Source organism: Engraulis encrasicolus, chromosome 22, assembly GCF_034702125.1.
Source record: "Engraulis encrasicolus isolate BLACKSEA-1 chromosome 22, IST_EnEncr_1.0, whole genome shotgun sequence".
Classification (NCBI taxonomy): Eukaryota; Metazoa; Chordata; class Actinopteri; order Clupeiformes; family Engraulidae; genus Engraulis; species Engraulis encrasicolus.
Genome location: NC_085878.1, coordinates 30926123 through 30944363, shown reverse-complemented (window position 1 = coordinate 30944363; position 18241 = coordinate 30926123). Strand labels below are relative to the sequence as shown.

Genomic DNA, 18241 nt, shown 5'->3' with positions numbered 1-18241 from the left:
AGAGGACATAGCAGGTCGGACGCTTTTTCTCTCTCCAAGAGAATTAAAGTCGGGGTCACTGTTTTGGTGGCAGGGACAGAAATCATTCGTCTCAACCAAAAAAAAAAAACACTACCGCACGTCGCCCAGACAACAGGAAAGGATGACTTTTTTCAACCATTCACACATGCCTTGATGCTTCTGGAGAGAGAAGGGGGTTAGAGAGAAGCCACTTCACACGTATGCCTTTCACTCCCGCTGTCCACATGCAGAATTTAGTTGCACCGTGTCCCGATACTTAAAGACCCTAATACTTCTCACGGACCAGTGGAGAAGTGCTTGCAAATAGGAGTTGCATCTGACAACAGAGAAGAGAGGATGATTGGTGGTGGTTTGTTGTTTGTGTGTGTGTATGTGTGTGTGTGTGCGTGTGTGTGTGCGTGTGTGTGTGTGTGTGTGTGTGCGTGCGTGCGTGCGTGCGTGCGTGCGTGCGTGCGTGCGTGCGTGCGTGCGTGCGTGCTTGCGTGTGTGTGTGTGTGCGTGTGTTTCCATATAAATAACCTGGGGCTTGTCGAGTAGGGATGGGTAAAAAATGGGGTTAAACATCTGGGATCCAAACGAGATCCGCATCTCAGCCCTAAACACAATGTCTTCCTCGGTGTGATTCATTATTCATCCTGGGCTATGGAAACTACACGCGTCTGAACTCAGTTACCCTCAATGGAGAAGGGACCTGAGGTCATTTTTGGTGACTTCATAACAAAGAGCTAAAAATCACGTTACAGTACAGATACAGTAAGGCCATTTCAACATGGCAGTCCCCCCGTAAGAAGCTGTTATTGTATTTGCAACAAAAGGGTCTGATTCAATCAAGCGTATAGGGGTTGGATAAAATATAAATTCTTGTGTGTATGTGTGCGTGTACTGTGTGTAGTGTATGTGTACGCATGTGTGTGCGCGTGTGTGTGCGTATGTGCATGTGTGAGTGTGTGCGTGTGTGTGTGCATACTTGCATGCATGCGGGTGTGAGTGTGTGCATGCGTGTGTGTTTTGTGCACGTGTATTGTCATCAGACCTGACATCCTCCCCGGCCCATCCGCGCCACAGCCCCCCCCCCTCCTTTCTTTCTTTCCGCGTCCCCTCCACACGGCCTAGTCCCACCACCACCTCCCAGCCATACCACCATCACCACCTCCTCCACCATAGCCACCTCCTTCACCGCCACCACCACCGGTCGGCCACGGCCACAAAGCCATGGCGTGGCCCGGGGAGTTGGCCCGCGCATCTAGGGACAGCTGTTCACTTGGCACGCCCCGTCCTGGGTCAGCATTTGGTTGGCCAGAGCACGGAGGGTTCCTGTGGTGGAAGAGGAGAGTGTGTGTGTGTGTGTGTGTGTGTGTGTGTGTGTGTGTGTGTGTGTGTGTGTGTGTGTGTGTGTGTGTGTGTGTGTGTGTGTGTGTGTGTGTGTGTGTGTGTGTGTGCGTGTGTGTGTGCGTGTGTGCGTGTGTGTGTGTGTATGTGTGTGTGTGTGTGTGTGTGTGTGTGTGTGTGTGTGTGTGTGTGTTGGGGGGGGGGTGAGGTGAGGTGAGGTGAGGGGGTCTCTACGTTGTGGGTGATGAGGGAGGGGACACAGGGTGCACGGTGGGCAGTAGCTGCTGGAGATGGAGGTGGTTTCTCACTGAGCATTGCGCTCCCGTCCCCCGATTGGGGGCAGCCGTGGCTGAGTGGTTTATCAAATATGCCTTAGATCAGAGGGTTGCAGGATCAGGATCTATGGCTGAGGTGACCTCGAGCAAGGCACCTAACCCCAAACCGCTCCAGGGACTGTAACCAATAACCTGCACTTAAAATAACTGTAAGTCGCTTTGGAAAATAATTGAAAAAAAAAAATGTCTGGTAAGTGTAATGCAATGTAATGCAATGTAAAAAAAAGTTTCAGGTGGGTCATGACTCTTGGTTAGGCTGGGTGGCGTTGGGTGTGTGACTGGCCTCATGGACTGTAGGTGGGTTTTAAAGGTGCACTGTGTGATATTGTGGCCAGAGTAGGTATTGCAACTATGCTGCTCATTGATATTGTGCTGTCTACTGCCAAATTTGTGCTTTTCATGATTATTTACTAAATAATACATTTACTAGTATGACCAAAGTACAGTGAGTTTTGCAGCAAAAATGTGTTTTTCCCAGTCATAATGAATACTTACAATGTAATGGTGGTGGTGGTAAGTATTCATGGCAAAGGTAACATTTGTGAATGTGCAGCATGAATTCTGGAAATAAACTACTAAAAATATTACACAGTGCATCTTTAAGGAAGCACAGACCTTTGCTGGCACGGGTTAAATATGCATGGCTGGACCACGCCTTTACCAGTCTGCATGGTTCCTCTTGAGACCAAGATGTCTCAAAATCTATGGCCAAGAATAATCCAAGAATAATTTTGTCAAAATGACTCAATGTAGAACTCAAAAGAGATTTGTTCAAATATTTCAACTGATCATAAGCAGTATGTCTGGGGAATGTATGAGGTGGGTAGGGTAGTGATCAGCTAAATGTAACATTGCGATTTCCCATTGCAGATAAAAATTGGCACTATGTCAAGATAACAATGTGACATCGAAGTGCTGCTCCTGTGTTACTACGGCTTTCTTATAGTGCCTTTTTTATCTGCATGGAACATTGCCACGTTTCATTTTGTGTACTTACAACTGGTGATGCAAGCATATGGTTACCTTACTCTTGCCCTCGGGTATACTTTCGTATACTTCTATGTATATACTTATATATACTTATGTATACTACTTATATTTCATATACTTCACGTTTTTATGCCCCTTCCATCTGCAACCCCAGTGCAGTACCTCCGAGACACCCAGTTGGGAACCACTGGTTTAATTGATGAGTTGTATTCCGTCTCTCTCTTTCTGTCTTTCTTTCTCTCTCTTTCTGTATTTCTCTCTCTCTCCCTGTCCTTCTGTTTCGCTCTCATTTTCTCTCTCTCTCTCTCTCTCTCTCTCTCTCTCTCTCTCTCTCTCTCTCTCCCTCTCCCTCTCCCTCTCTCTCCCTCTCCCTCTCTCTCCCTTAAGAGGGTGAGGGTGTGTCAGAGGTCAGGATAACCCCGAGGTTTGCAGCAAGTCAAAGGTCGCAGAGGGAGATACAGGCCAGGGTCACTCGGGTGGAGCTACAGGACAGGATTCAATACTGTACATACAATGTAATGATTGAGGACCCAATCCTGGGCCTCCCCTCTCCCTGGGCCCGGGACAAGTGACTCCTTTGCCCCTCCCGGTCAGCTTCTCTGCCCTCAGCCATGAGGAGTTATCCTGCACAGGTCACACTCCATACAAGTCATACTACATGTGCTGATGGAGAACGAGGGCTTTTTTATGAATTCAAGGGGAAAACCCCACAAAGGATGACTTCTTGAATTTTCAAATTGTCTATTAAAAAAACTGAAGCATGATGATCTGATGAAGTGAAAGCGCTGAACTGGATCTTTAGCCGTCAGAATCATCTCCACAGCAAATGCATTTCTGACTACACATCTACCTACGGGAAAAAAATGGAGAAGAGGCTCGAGAGAGGAAAGAGGCTTGGTGACGGGAGGTAGCAGAGGAGGTGGAGAGGAGGTGGGGAGGACAGGAGACGAGAGCCAAGGGCCAAGGGGGAGCACAGGGGAGCAGGGGGAGCAGGGGCGAGGGGAAGGAGAGGAGAGGAGAACGGAGAAGAGAGGGGGGAGGAGGGAGGAGGGAGAAGAGAGGAGGGGGAGGATAGGGGAGAGAAGAGAAGAGAGGAGAGGACAGGAGAGGAGAGAGGCAGGAGAGGGCAGGAGAGAGGAGAGGAGAGGAGAGGAGAGGAGAGGAGAAGAGAAGAGAGAAGAGGAGAGGAGAGGAGAGGAGAGGAGAGGAGAGGAGAGGAGAGGAGAGGAGAAGAGAGGAGAGGAGAGGGGGGCGAGAGGAGAAGGGAGAAGAGGAGACGAGACAAGAGCCAAGGGCCAAGGGGCATGGTGGTGTGGCTGTGGGGTGGGGGAGGTGCATTGGGGAGCACAAGGGAGCACAGGGAACAGGCGTGATGGGCAGGAGAGGAGAGGAGAGGAGAAGAGAGGAGAGGAGACTACAACGGAGAAGAGAGGGGGGAGGAGGGAGGAGGGAGAAGAGAGGAGGGAGGGGGAGGATAGGTGAGAGAAGAGGAGAGGACAGGAGAGGAGAGCAGCAGGAGAGGAGAAGAGGAGGGAGGAGAGAGGAGAGGAGAGGAGAGGAGAGGGCAGGAGAGGGCAGGAGAGGAGAGGAGAGGAGAGGAGAGGAGAGGAGAGGAGAGGAGAGAGGAGAAAGGAGAGGAGAGGAGAGGAGAGGAGAGAGGAGAAAGGAGAGGAGAGGAGAGGAGAGGAGAGGGCAGGAGAGGGCAGGAGAGGAGAGTAGGCTCCACTGGGTCTATGGAGGCCCCATGGTATCCACAGCGAGCCATATGCCCCAACAGATGACCTCGGGTACACCTACGGCTCTGCCAGGGAGGCCCAGCAGAGGGGAGGGGCCGACCCGACAGGGGCAAGGCCCAGCCTGCGATGCTACAAGAACCCCCATCCCCCCCATCCCATCCCCCCAGTGTCCCCAATACGTAGTACACACACACAAACTCTCATAGACACACACACACTCTCATACACACACACGCACGCATGCACACAAGCACACAAGCACGCACGAACACACACACACACTCTCATACACACACACACGCATGTACACAAGCACGCACGAACACACACACACACACACACACGCACGCAAGCACGCACACGCAAGTGCGCGCGCACACACACACAAACACACACACACACCCAAATACACGCTTGACTAATACACTTGTGTATGTTTGTGGTCGTGCATGTTGGTCTGTGTATCTTTGTGTGGTTATGTATAGTATGTCTGTACACAAGCACGCACGAACACACACACACACACACATAAACACACACGCACGCAAGCATGCACACGCGAGTGCGCGCGCACACACACACAAACACACACACACCCAAATACACGCTTGACTAATACACTTGTGTATGTTTGTGGTCGTGCATGTTGGTCTGTATATCTTTGTGTGGTTATGTATAGTATGTCTGTACACAAGCACGCACGAACACACACACACACACTCATAAACACACACGCACGCAAGCATGCACACGCGAGTGCGCGCGCACACAAACACACACACACACACAAATACACGCTTGACTAATACACTTGTGTATGTTTGTGGTCGTGCATGTTGGTCTGTGTATCTTTGTGTGGTTATGTATAGTATGTCTGTGTATATTTAGGATGTCATGTGTTTTGGTGTGTATGCGTGTATGTGGAGAAGAAATGATCAGTTCCTTGTAGTCTATCAGTTCTTGCCTCTGAGTTTTGAGTGAAGCCACCGTGTGACTGCCGCCGTGTCCTGTCACTTTGGTCTGGTCGGTGGATGCACTTAAATCTATATTACAACTAAAGTATTTGCAATTCTCTCCTGTTCACACCTCTGCCCAGCATTTCTGTCTCTCTCTCTCTCTCTCTCTCTCTCTCTCTTGAACGCGAATAAACTTGTAAAAGCATTGCAGTACATTTGTAAAAGCACACAAATTTGCACCATTGACAGTACCACCCTAATGCATCCATCCAATACATTGAGACTGCAAGCAGCAGGACATGCTTATGCAAGAAAATACAGTAATTCAAGCTATAAAATGCTATAAAAGCATTTCCGAGTTGCTTTGACTTTTCTAGCAATTGTTGCCTATCGTCCCATCACTGATTACAATCACAAACGTTGCTGCTAGTTACTCGCTCAGTGAATTAAGTCAATAGAATGTCTATGTGTTCCAGCGAGACGAGGAGGTGAGTAGGCGAGGAGTGTACAAACGATGCGATGTGGGCGGATTCCAAGTTGAAAATATTTTAACTTCACGCGAGGTGAGTAAGCAAGTAACCAATTGGAATGCAGAGTTCGGTACTTCTCGCCTGTGCATTGGCAGTTAAAGCTGCGGGAACGTTTAGCGAACGTTCCATGAGCAAGTGGCGACTAGGCGAGTGAGCGAGAAGCTAGTAACTAGCAGCTACGTGTGTGAACGTAGCTTAAGACAGTGTTATTGCAAGCGTCATAGATGTTTCCACTGGGTTTTGGCAGAATTCTAGAAGAACTAGTTTAAGTAGGGAACATTCAGGACTTTTTTCCAGGTTCTTTTTTTAATCGATTAAAGGGTCTAGATTCTAGAATTACACCATAAGCCTGCTAGTATGTCAAACCTCTCCTGAGACCGTTTCCCGTCACAACGAAATAACACTAACTCACAGGACACCTGCGACAAAGGACCGGCAAAGGACCTCAGGTCAGAATCGAACAAGGGTCACCGGCATAATGATATGGTGTCTTAGCTCATTGAGCCACCACGCTCCTGTAATGTAATGTAGTGAAATACCTGCAAAGTAATGTAGAGTAATAGCTGTAATGTAATGCAGTGTAATAGCTGCAAAGTAATGTATTGTAAAATCTGTAAGGTAATGTAGTGTAAAATCTAAAATGTAATTTTGTTTAGTATCTATTATGTAATGTAGTGTATTATCTGTAATGTAATGCAGTGTAAAATCTGTAATGTAGTGTAATATCTGTACTGTAACATAATGTAGGGATCTGCAATAATATACTGTATGCAATACCTGTAATGTAATGTAGTGTAATGTAAACAGCCCCACCTGAGGTCGGCAGTGCCGCTGGGTCAGACCTACCTGTATGAGGTGCGAGGGCACGGTAACCATGGCGACGGAGAGGGATGAGCGCAGCAGGGCGCGCAGGGCGTACAGGAAGGTGGTGAGGGCGTGGCCGTGGGCGGGGCTATCCCGGCAGCAGAGGTCGTCACCCCACAGCACCGAGCCCAGGGAGTGTAGGCCTAGACGCAGCACATTACGCACCTTAGACTGGCAAGAAATAAACACATTATTATTATATAGCAGCACCTTTCAAAATGACAGTAGTTTTGGCAGCTACATTGTGTGTGTTTGTGTGTGTGTGTGTGTGTGTGTGTGTGTGTGTGTGTGTGTGTGTGTGTGTGTGTGTGTGTGTGTGTGTGTGTGTGTGTGTGTGTGTTTGTGTGTGTGTGTGTGTGTGTGTGTGTGTGTGTGTGTGTGTGTGTGTGTGTGACTTACAGTAGTTATTTACAGGGTATTGGTCACAGTCCCTGGAGCAATGTGGGGTTAGGTGCCTTGGTCAAGGGCACTTCAGCCATGGATTAGTGTAGGGAGAGGTAAAGGTGAGATTCGAGCCTGCAACCATCTGATCTTTAGAATGGGCTGAGTGTGTGTGTGTGTGTGTGTGTGTGTGTGTGTGTGTGTGTGTGTGTGTGTGTGTGTGTGTGCGAGTGTGTGTGTGTGTGTGTTTGTGTGTGTGTGTGTGTGTGTGTGTGTGTGTGTGTGTGTGTGTGTGTGTGTGTGTGTGTGTGTGTGTGTGTGTGTGTGTGTGTGTTTCAGTGTAAATCATCTGGAATTCCAGATTGTGGATTGTGTGTGTGTGTGTGTGTGTGTGTGTGTGTGTGTGTGTGTGTGTGTGTGTGTGTGTGTGTGTGTGTGTGTGTGTGTGTGTGTGTGTGTGTGTGTGTGTTTCAGTGTAAATCATCTGGAATTCCAGTGAAATTCATATCGCCTTGATGCCATGATAGTCTATTCTACATTTATAATGAACTAACTACATTTTTCAAGGTTTTATGTTGTAAATCATTGATAAAAGAATCTAAAGAGTACAAGTTCAGATAGGCAGAATATAAAAAAAAAAACAATACAACTTCTTTCCAATGCATTCCATAAATTCTGATATTTGTCAGATGAGAAAGTGCCAGGACACTTGCTTCAATGACATAAAAAAATATCAGGAGCACTGCAATTCCAGGTGCATTACAATCTTTCTCTGCGTATTGCTACTTAGTTATTCTTTTTTTCGCTTTCAATCAAAAAAAACAATGACTAACCTAGGCCCTAACACATAGTTTATTCCCTCAGAAATTCAACTACCAAAGTGGAATCCTGTTTATTTTTTTCACTTTTATTTACATTATTAGCTATTTTAACCCATTTAAGCCTAAGGCACCTGCAAAAAAACGGCTATTGAATGCCTAAGCCCTTTTGGGAAAATGTGCCCTCAGTCTATAAAAAGTCTAAATATCTCAGCCTCTGCAGCACATAAAAACATGAAATAAGTCACATTAAAGGGGTATGCCACTATTTTGGGGCTTAATACAGTTAAAATCGTTGGCCACGGTTTATAAAGGTGGTAAAGTGTCTTATTTTTCATGTTAAGCGTTGTCTTGCTTTAAGACAAGTTAAAAGAGGGCATATGTTGCTAAGCTAGTGAAAGTCAATGGATCCGTGTAGCCAACTATTTTAACTGTATTAAGCCCCAAAATAGTGGCATACCCCTTTGAAAGCTAGGACCCCAATCTTGCATTAGAATGGTTCCATACAGCTCTAACACACCCACATTTTAATAAAAAAAACTAGCATGAATGCAGTATCTAGCTCCAGGTACTTAGGTCAATGCAGCGTATATGCAGCATCAGGCTTAAATGGGTTAAGTCAAGTCAAGTCACATGTACTTTATTGTCAAATTTATGTTAGAGGGTTAGCACAGAAGTTTGAAATTGCCTTTGACCAGTCTACAATGTGCAGTTAAACTAAACATACGTATAAGACATACAAGACATTGACAAAAATCACACACACACACACACACACACACACACACACACACACACACACACACACACACACACACACACACACACACACACACACACACACACACACACACACACACACACACACACACACACACACACACACACACACACACACACACACACACACACACACACACGTAAAAGAGATATAGCTGGTAATTAGAGGGGAGTGGTGGGATATTCAGTGCCATAACTATATAACTTCATCAGCGGGTGACTGGAGCCTTTTGTCTCCCCAGTCAAGGTCGCCCAGCGCTCCAACAACTTGACTCTCCCAGACAAACCCTCACCGGGCCGGGCCGGGCAGGGCCCATTCAACAGCACGGGTCAGTCAGAAGACTTTCGCTCAAACGTGATTGGACGTCAGCGGCCAATCAGGACCCACGCCTGACAGAGCCACAAAGAACCTGTCAACCCCAAAGAGCCAAAATGTCTACTGGCGTGGGAGCCAGCGCATTCTTGGCACCGAACGGGCTGTCGGCAGCCAAGAGGGTCTGTGTAAGGCTAGCACCCTCCTCTCCTCTCCTCTCTTTTCTTCTCTCTTCTCATCTTTTCTCTTCTCTCTTTTCTACTCTTCTCTTCTCTCCTCTCTTTTCGACTCCTCTCCTCTCTTCTCCTCTCAACTTCTTTTTTTCTTCTCTCCTCTCCTCTCCCCTCTACTTCTCACCTCTCCTCTCCCCCTCTTCTCCTTTCTCCTCTCATCTCAACTTCTCTTCTCTATTCCTGTCCTCTCAACTTCTCTCCTCTCCTCTTCTTTTTCTCCTCTCAACTTCTATTCTCTTTTCTCCTCTTCTCCTCTTTTCTCTTCTCCTCTCCTATCCTTTATTCTCTTCTCAACTTCTATCCTCTCCTCTCTCCCGCTCTTCTCTTCTCCTCCCTTCTCCTCTCCTCTCTTCTCTTCTCTTCTACCCTCTACTCTTCTCTTCTCTTATGCGTACAATGCCTGGGAATGCTGCCATGCTACTGTCCCACTAGTAGGGAAGATTACTTTTTAAAAGTGTCTAGTCCAGTGATTCTCAAACTATGGGCCGCGGCCCACTGGCATAGCAGGTGGGCCGCGAGAGGTCTGGGAAAATAATCCTCAAATGTATGACTTCACATGGTGTTTAGATATTCACATCTTGTTTATTTAGTTATCTTGTGTGCGTTCAGAAACTTGAGTACACTTCCTTATTTTGTGTTTTGATGCGGAAAGGTGTACTATTAGGCAGGATTTATGTGTAGGCTAAACATTGTGTAATTTCAATCGCGGAAGTAATTTTCTACCGCAAATTACTTAGCGCAAGTTACCCGCGAGGTACAATGTTACACTTTCTATCTGCCGTCGTGATATGGTGTGTTTTCATGCTTACGGTGTTGATGTATGTGTAAAATGGATATTTGTAACAATTTTTTGTCGATTGTGAGAGGATACTCTGCCGTTTTGGCTTGCTACAATTGGCTATTTCCTCCTAACTATTAATAGAGCATTTACTATTTATCTAATGCATATTTCTCTGAGCTGTGAATGCTGGCTTGTTTCATGCTAATTTCATATTCAGTATTTAGGAGGCCCCTCAGTGGCCACAACTTAATGAAAATAGGCCCTAACCTATTCATCATAACAATATAATAATCATATTGGCCTAATATAATATGATATAATAGGCTATATTACTTATATTATATTATATTATATTATATTATATTATATTATATTATATTATATTATATTATATTATATTAATAATATAATATAATATAATATAATATAATATAATATGATAAAATATAAGTAATATAGCCTAATGCAATATAATAAGTTATTATATTATATTGGGCTATATGGTTTGGTGGGCCCCAGAATTTTTTTACATTTCCAAGTGGGCCTTGGCGTTCTGAAGTTTGAGAACGGCTGGTCTAGTCTTTTTAACAGGGACCTTAGGGGATGGCTTCATTTGATCCTTTGTGTCCCCCATCACCTGAAAACGGTAATGATTGCTTGTAGTAAGTGTTCAACCTTCCTTGGGTGTCTCTCATCCAAAACACACGTGTCTTAACCTGTCCAGAGACGCATCTATGTGTCCATCTCAGCTTACACACATATGCTGCTTCATCATGACTGACTTCTCTACAGCTCCCCAGGGACCGTCGGAGCGGTAGGCAGGGCAGGGGGATGGATGGATGGATGGATGGATGGGGGGAATTTAACCAACATAACTAGCGGCATTGAGAGGGGTGATGAGCGGAGGAGGAGGCCGTTTGTTTTAAGTCCTCCCCTGGGTCTCGTCCACACTGCCACCGCTGCTGCTGACACACACACTGACACACACACTGACACACACACTGACACACACACACACACACACACACACACACACACACACACACACACACACACACACACACACACACACACACACACACACACACACACACACACACACCAAGAAACACACACACCAAGACACACCAAGACAGACAGACACACACGCATGCGCACACACACACACACACACACACACACACACACACACACACACACACACACACACACACACACACACACACACACACACACACACACACACACACACACACACACACACACACACAACCCCTGGCCCTGGGGGGGAGGGAGGTGTGTGCCCATCAGTAGCAAATCTAACAAAAACAAACCTCATTGTTCCCGTGCCAGTCCCGCGCTCCCTGCCGCAACCCCTCGCCAAAAACATTTCTCCAGGAGAGGGTGGTCCCTCTACCCTCTACCCGACCCACCACCTTCCCGCTCGCCCGCCTGCCTGCCTGCCACAATCTTCTCTATCCCCCTTTTCCTGCTCTTGCTTTTGCTTCTTATTCCGGTCTCTTTTTCACCTCCCCTGTTCCAGTCAGCACTCCTTCTTTCCTCTTTCTTTCCCACTTTTATCTTCTCTGCTCCAATTTGCTTCACTTTGTGCCACTACCGTTCCGACATGTCTTTTTTCCATCACATCGTGTTGAGTGAAAAAGCGTAAATTTAACTCAATCTACATTACAATACAATGTTTATACAGTATGTGTGTACACCCACCGTACTAATCACAGCCATACCAATCATAATTACAATGTGTGTGTGTGTCAGTATGGTGTGTGTGTGTTGTGTGTGTATGTGTTGTGTGCATGCGAGCGTGCGTGCGTGCATGCATGCCTGCGTCTTCACCCAAGGCCAGAAAGGGGGCCAGCCAGCTGATGGAATGATGGCATGATGCCTGTTCCCATGGCGACGTGAAAGCGGCACAAACATAATAAAGTGCCCCAGAGGACCCAACCTCTGCACACCGCCCCATCAGGAGGGCCCAAAAGAGAACAGCCCCCGCATCATGTCTGCCCCTCAAGGATCACAGGGCTAAGGAGCCCTCTCCCATATATCACAATTCCTTGGTCCCAACTGCCATAAGAATGCTTAATTAATGACAGATAGACATGCCATTTACATGCAGTGCACAGTTTAATGTTTTCTATGTTTTCTTATGTTATGTTGTATGCTTGGTATGCGAGTACTGTATGTAATGCAGTGGGTGAAGCCCAAGACAAATTTCCCACAGGAGCAAAAAAAAGTACTCTACACCCCACTCAAAAATACTACATCGCACAGTGTTAATGTAACACTTGGGCACGGCAGTAAGGTCAACTACAAGAGTGTTATATTTCACACTGTGCTGAATTAACCCAAACTTGTATTGTGTACGTAGGACTCCAAGGGTAGCATTTGGAGAACAGAACCTGAGAACCACGTGTAGCAGTGCAGAGCCTTCTTCAAGCTTATTTTACACTTCTCCTTGAGTTAAATGATTGAGTTTTACCTTCCTCCTGTACTTTCAACCATTATCTAGCCGCTAGCTGGTCTCATAGGACTCAATGTTAATTGCTAGCTTGGAGGTATGTATTCAACCGGATCACACCGCGCTCTCGATTGAAAGGTGCCAAACATAAACAAAAACGGTGTAAAATAGACGGAAAAATGTCTGCACACTTAAATCCTCTTTGTGTTCTTTTTAATAATAGGCCAAGCTTTCGGTCTACTGACCTTCCTACTGACCTGCTAGCTTGGTAAAATTTGCACTGCCATACTTAGACAATGGCAGGAAGTGCAGGAGAAAGGTAAAACTCAATTATTTAACTCAAGGGGAGGTGTAATATGAGCTTATTTCTAAAAAATGGTACAGTGTCACTTTAAGTATCATAGAGCTGCCTTCTCCTATGTAACCACTCCACTTATACACAGTGTTTTTTAACCCATTGATGCTGGATGCTGCATATACGCTGCATTGACCAAGGCGCCTGGAGCGACATAGATCATAGATAAGGATTCTGGCTGGCTGGCAGGTGGGGGGGCTGTCAGTGATGGGAAAGTGGGTTGAGTCTTCAGCAGAATGATCCAGTCCCACCAGGAAATCGCGGGCATTTTCTCAAAAAATCGCGGTCGGAATTGCCAGATGGTGCACGAGGATTTCCAGAAAATCGTGATAAAAGTTGCGGAGCTTCTTACTGTGTTGTTGCGATTTTGTTGCGGCATGAAGTGAAAGGTGCGAAATTTGTTGCGATTTTTAATGTGTTTCCCCACGCTTGAAAGTAAAGGACACTGCCACATTCCAGTCCTCTGGTGTTTTTATATTATTTCCATTTTTATATTATAATTTTGGTCCTTAAGCAAAGCAGGGAAGCGGCCAGGGCAAGTTTTTAGCCAGAATGTCGTCGTGAAAAGTTCCATCTCTTTCATGCTGCCATTACGACACCCTTCATTACAATGCTGTTTATGGCCGTTTGACTCTGTTTTAAATGTCATCACCGTTTCAAATTGTAAGCATACAAACTATCATGTCGATATCCATTCCTGACTTAAACAGTGGATACATAATTATCTAGTATCACTTATAGCGGGCGGAATTAGGCATGTCCACCCAGTTGAAGAGGGTGCGTGACTCTTGTGACTGAAATCCTGGTTAATGTGAGTCGTCTGCTACACATAGCCTGCCTGTGTCGGCGTTTAATTTTCAAGCTTGTCAAAAGCAACACAAATAAAAGCAGAGGGAGGGGTCACTTTCGAAAGAAGGCATAGGTAGGTTTTTTTTTTGTTCTCCCGCGCCGTCAGCCGGCTTTAAATTAACGGCTGATGATCACTCAATGTAACGAGGATGGAGTTCACAGATTTCCTGTTGTGAAGGGTGCTTGCTGAATAATGCTCAGAAATTATATTAATTTTGGTGCTCTTGTGAATATAAAAGACGACGAGATTGTTATCTATAAAACATCACGTCGCCTGCAGAACGGAGGTCTCAGCTGTCAATCAATACAGTCAATCGCGCAAGGAAGAGAGAAGGAGAGGGAGAGACAGAAAGTAGTTTTCCAACTTAGGTGCTGTTTCCACGTAGCAGGATATTTTTTTAGCAGGGTATTTTTTTCTCCTGCTACGTGGAAACGCAACATGTGGATAAAAAAAAATCCTCCATTGTAACAAATGCGTTTCAGACCCCTAAACAGGAAAATTTTTTCTCCTGCTATTTTTTTCTCCTGCACCTGGATTTTGAAATATCTGCTACGTGGAAACGGAAGGCCAAAACCAATGCAAAACCAATACAAGCAGGAGAAAAAAATATCCACATATAAAAATATCCAGCTACGTGGAAACGGCACCTTAGTCCCACAGCTTTCCAACGTGTCTGCTCTGGTTTTATTCATGTTCAGTGTTCCTTGCCCGTTTGATCGCGCCAGGTTAAACGAAAGTGATTTGACACCACGGCCACCAAGTGCTCGTATCCAGCCATAGCCCAATTTGCGCGAAAGAGATGACTATATCGGCCAGGCACGCACGCAGCATTCACAATGAAGGATGGAAATTACTCCTTTGTTGTGGACAAGACATTTGCGCATCTCAATTCGGAGGGAAAATGTTGCCTTCTGTACGCGCACAAATCAAACACCAAAGTGGTCCAGCAGGTGGACCGCTTTAGAAAAAAAAATCTTGTTGTAGGAGCCCTATACATGGCGTAATGTAGATGACTGTCATGAAGTGTTAATTATATATTTATGTAGGCCTAGCACATTTTAAAAATGTAGGCCTATTGGTTATGCCAGACTAGGCATAGGCCTACATTTTCCCTCCTATGACCATGCGAGCAGACGCGCAATGAGAACATGGCGTTTTATACATTAGGCTATATATTAGTTTTTTCCCCCTCACCTACAACTTTGTACATGCATAGTAAAGTGCTGGGACTGATTGCTAGGTTACTTTTTTATTGTATTTTTTTTATTGTATTATCCTTTTTGAAAGGAAGTTTGTCGACGTCAGTGAAGTCAGCGCAACATGGATTGGTTCAAAGTGTTCAAAGTTGCGGGAAATCGCGGTGATTGGTTAAAGTTGCGCTCTCGCGCAGAATTCGCGGGAATTCATTGAAGTTGCGAAAAACGCCGTGATTGCAACATCGCGATTTCCTGGAGGGACTGATGATCGCTTGGTGTATGAAACTGTTTGCTAGTCTGGTGGTATGGGAGCGGAGGCACCTGTACCTCTTTCCAGAGGGCAGGAGACTGAACAGCTTGTGTGCAGGGTGGCTTGTGTCCTTGATGATCATCAGTGCTTTGCGGGTGAGGCGGGTGGTGTAAAAGTCTCGGGAGGGGAGTGGTGCTCCAATGATCTTTTTCGTTGTGTTCACAATGCGCTGAAGTGTCTTCCTGTTTTGCTCCGTGCAGCTTCCTCCCCACACTGTGATACAGCTGGTCAGGATGCTCTCGATGGTTCCTCTGTAGAATGCTATCGTAATGGAGGGTGTAGCACTTACCTTCTTCAGTTTGCACAAGAAGTAGGCGCTTTGGGCCTTCTTCGCCAGTGATGTTGTGTTGATGGTCCAGGAGAGGTCATCTCTGATATGCACTCCAAGGAATTTTGTGCTGCTCACTCTCTCCACAACATCAACACCGTTAAGGTGTTTTTCAATGACGGTTAGTCAACAAAGTTACGGTGACATTTTCGGCAGTGTTCCAAATACCAAAGCCAAAAAATGAAGGAGGCCTGTACACTTCTTTTGTACATCAGATTCTTTCTCAGACTCTCTCACACCTACAATACACACAGGTGCTTACGAATATGCAAAATCACACACACACACACACACACACACACACACACACACACACACACACACACACACACACACACACACACACACACACACACACACACACACACACACACACACACACACACACACACACACACACACACACGGTCAGATGAACGTAAACACATTGCTGGTGTGCTGTCAGAGCCCTCATTCTGGAGATTCTTGTGTCCATGCCCATGTTCTCCCCCTCAGCCACAGGGCATTCCGCACCCGTGCCAGCAACACGTCAGAGCACGGCTCGCTTTGATGATGTCAGCGATTTTAATCCAGCGGGTGAGTGTGAGTGACAGCCGGTAAGGGCAGGCAGGGTGAGAGGATGTGAATAAGTGCACATGGGACAGGCTTAGTCAAATCTCTCACTCTCTCTTACACACATACACAAACACACACACACACACAAACACACACTCTCTCTCACACACACAGATGTTTACTGGTAAAGTTCTTTCATCTGACACACCCTCTGACTTTATCCCCAAACAATTTTCACCTGCCCCGGGTTTAATTCACATTGAAAGCAATTAGTTTGCCTAATTCGCACCATCCGCATTGCAACAGTCATTTACTTACGGCTTGAGTTGATGTTGTGTCACAATTAACACATATTTAAAAAGTACATAGTACTGTACTATAACTCACAAAAGTATCAATGGCCTCAAGACACTACTATTTAACTGATTTACTACTGACACCATTTACTTTCACAAGATTTTATGTTCCAAGCATTGGGGGAAAAAGTGAGTACACCGTTCCATCAGTGCAACGTTGAAATAGTCACTGAAAACAACTTAACTACCATATAGTAAGTTACTCTACTCTCTACTCTATATCTACTCTACTGTATGTAAATGCTTGTATACAAGTTACTCTACTCTAGTACTATACCACTATGACAGTGCACAGGGCCTTTAGTAACACATTACGACCTGGTCTTTGCCATTCTGGTAACAGCTACTGTAATTTGTAACTGGGGCCATGTCTTACTGGGTTAAACACATCTACCTCAACAGCAGAATTTCTAAGAAATACACTATGGCTACAGAAGGGAATTCCGATGGCTCAGGTGTGTTAATGTCTGTTTTTGTAAATGTATTCACGCAACTGTGTGTGTGTGCGTGCATTTGTGTGTGTGTCCGTGCGCGTGTGCGTGCGTGCACGCGTGTCTGTTGAAGGGCCAATCCCAGTGGTGAGTTTCAGAGCGCCAATGGCACAGTGTCCAGGGAGAGAGCCAGGCGGAGAGGAGAGGAGCAGAGAGGAGAGGAGAGGAGCAGAGGGAGGAAGTGGCTCTCGAGGGATACCCAGACTCCTCGGTATGGCCTAATGATTATGAGCAGACTGAGGACATATTGTTCACAGTGTGTGTGCATGCGTTTGTGTGTGTGTGTGTGTGTGTGTGTGTTTGTGTGTGTGTGTGCGTGCACGTGTGTGTGTACCCGTGTGCGTGCGTACATGTGTGTGTGTACCCGTGTGCGTGCATTTCTGTGTCCTAATTAAGCACGTCTGTGTGTGATCTCAGCACATATAGCACAAGGTACCATATAAGCATCAGGAGATGAAGTAAAAATAAAAAGTAAGCGCTCGCTCATGTCAGCTGTGTTGGTCACTCTGTGCTGCATGTAAAAACAGTAATTCCCGGCCCGGGTCCTTTGCTGGCCCTTCCCCGTCTCTCTCTCCCAACTCGCTTTCTGTCTCTGCTTCACTGTCCTGTCCAATTAACACCAATATAGGCTTAAAAAGCCCCCAAAAACCCAAAAAAACAGCAATTGGGCAAACATCACGTCTTTCCCCTTTAAATACAGTATATTATACTCTTGTCATGCAACTGTACCCAGCATCATCTGCATGTTTTCTCCTATTTTTTTGCAATATAAAAATATACTGTCGCACTTAATACAAAATATTTTGTATGCAACTCATAATGTAATGATTTGCGTGGTGCCTGTAGTATGCCTGTACAGAACCCGGTATGAGCGCTGATGTAAGCACTTCAGTGCCAAACTAACAGGTGTGGGTACAGGACTAGCACTGTTCTGGCCGGCCACTGGGGACCTGTGGCCTAGTGGTGAAGGAGACTGGCTTTAGATCAGAGGGTTGCAGGTTCGAATCCCTCCCTTCCATTCCCTATCACACCCTTACCAGCATATTCATCCATGGCTGAGGTGCCCTTGAGCAAGACACCTAACCTCAGACTGCTCCAGGGACTGTAACCAATACCCTGTTAATAATTGTAAGTCACTTTGGCTGAAAGTGTCAGTGTAATGTTAGTGTAATGTAATGTAATGTAAAAAAAAGAGTGAGTAATAATAATAATAATAATAATAATAATAATAATAATAATAACTTATATATTTTTTTT

General features: G+C 45.7%; 1 protein-coding gene across 1 annotated transcript in view; it reads right to left on the bottom strand.

The window, feature by feature from the left end:
* The window catches only part of elp4 (elongator acetyltransferase complex subunit 4), a 119769-nt gene that overhangs the window by 76264 nt on the left and 25264 nt on the right, over positions 1-18241 (bottom strand). The window contains exon 7 of the mRNA XM_063189297.1: positions 6744-6932. Within this exon, the coding sequence (XP_063045367.1) occupies positions 6744-6932 (189 nt within the window). The remainder of the gene's footprint in view (positions 1-6743; positions 6933-18241) is intronic.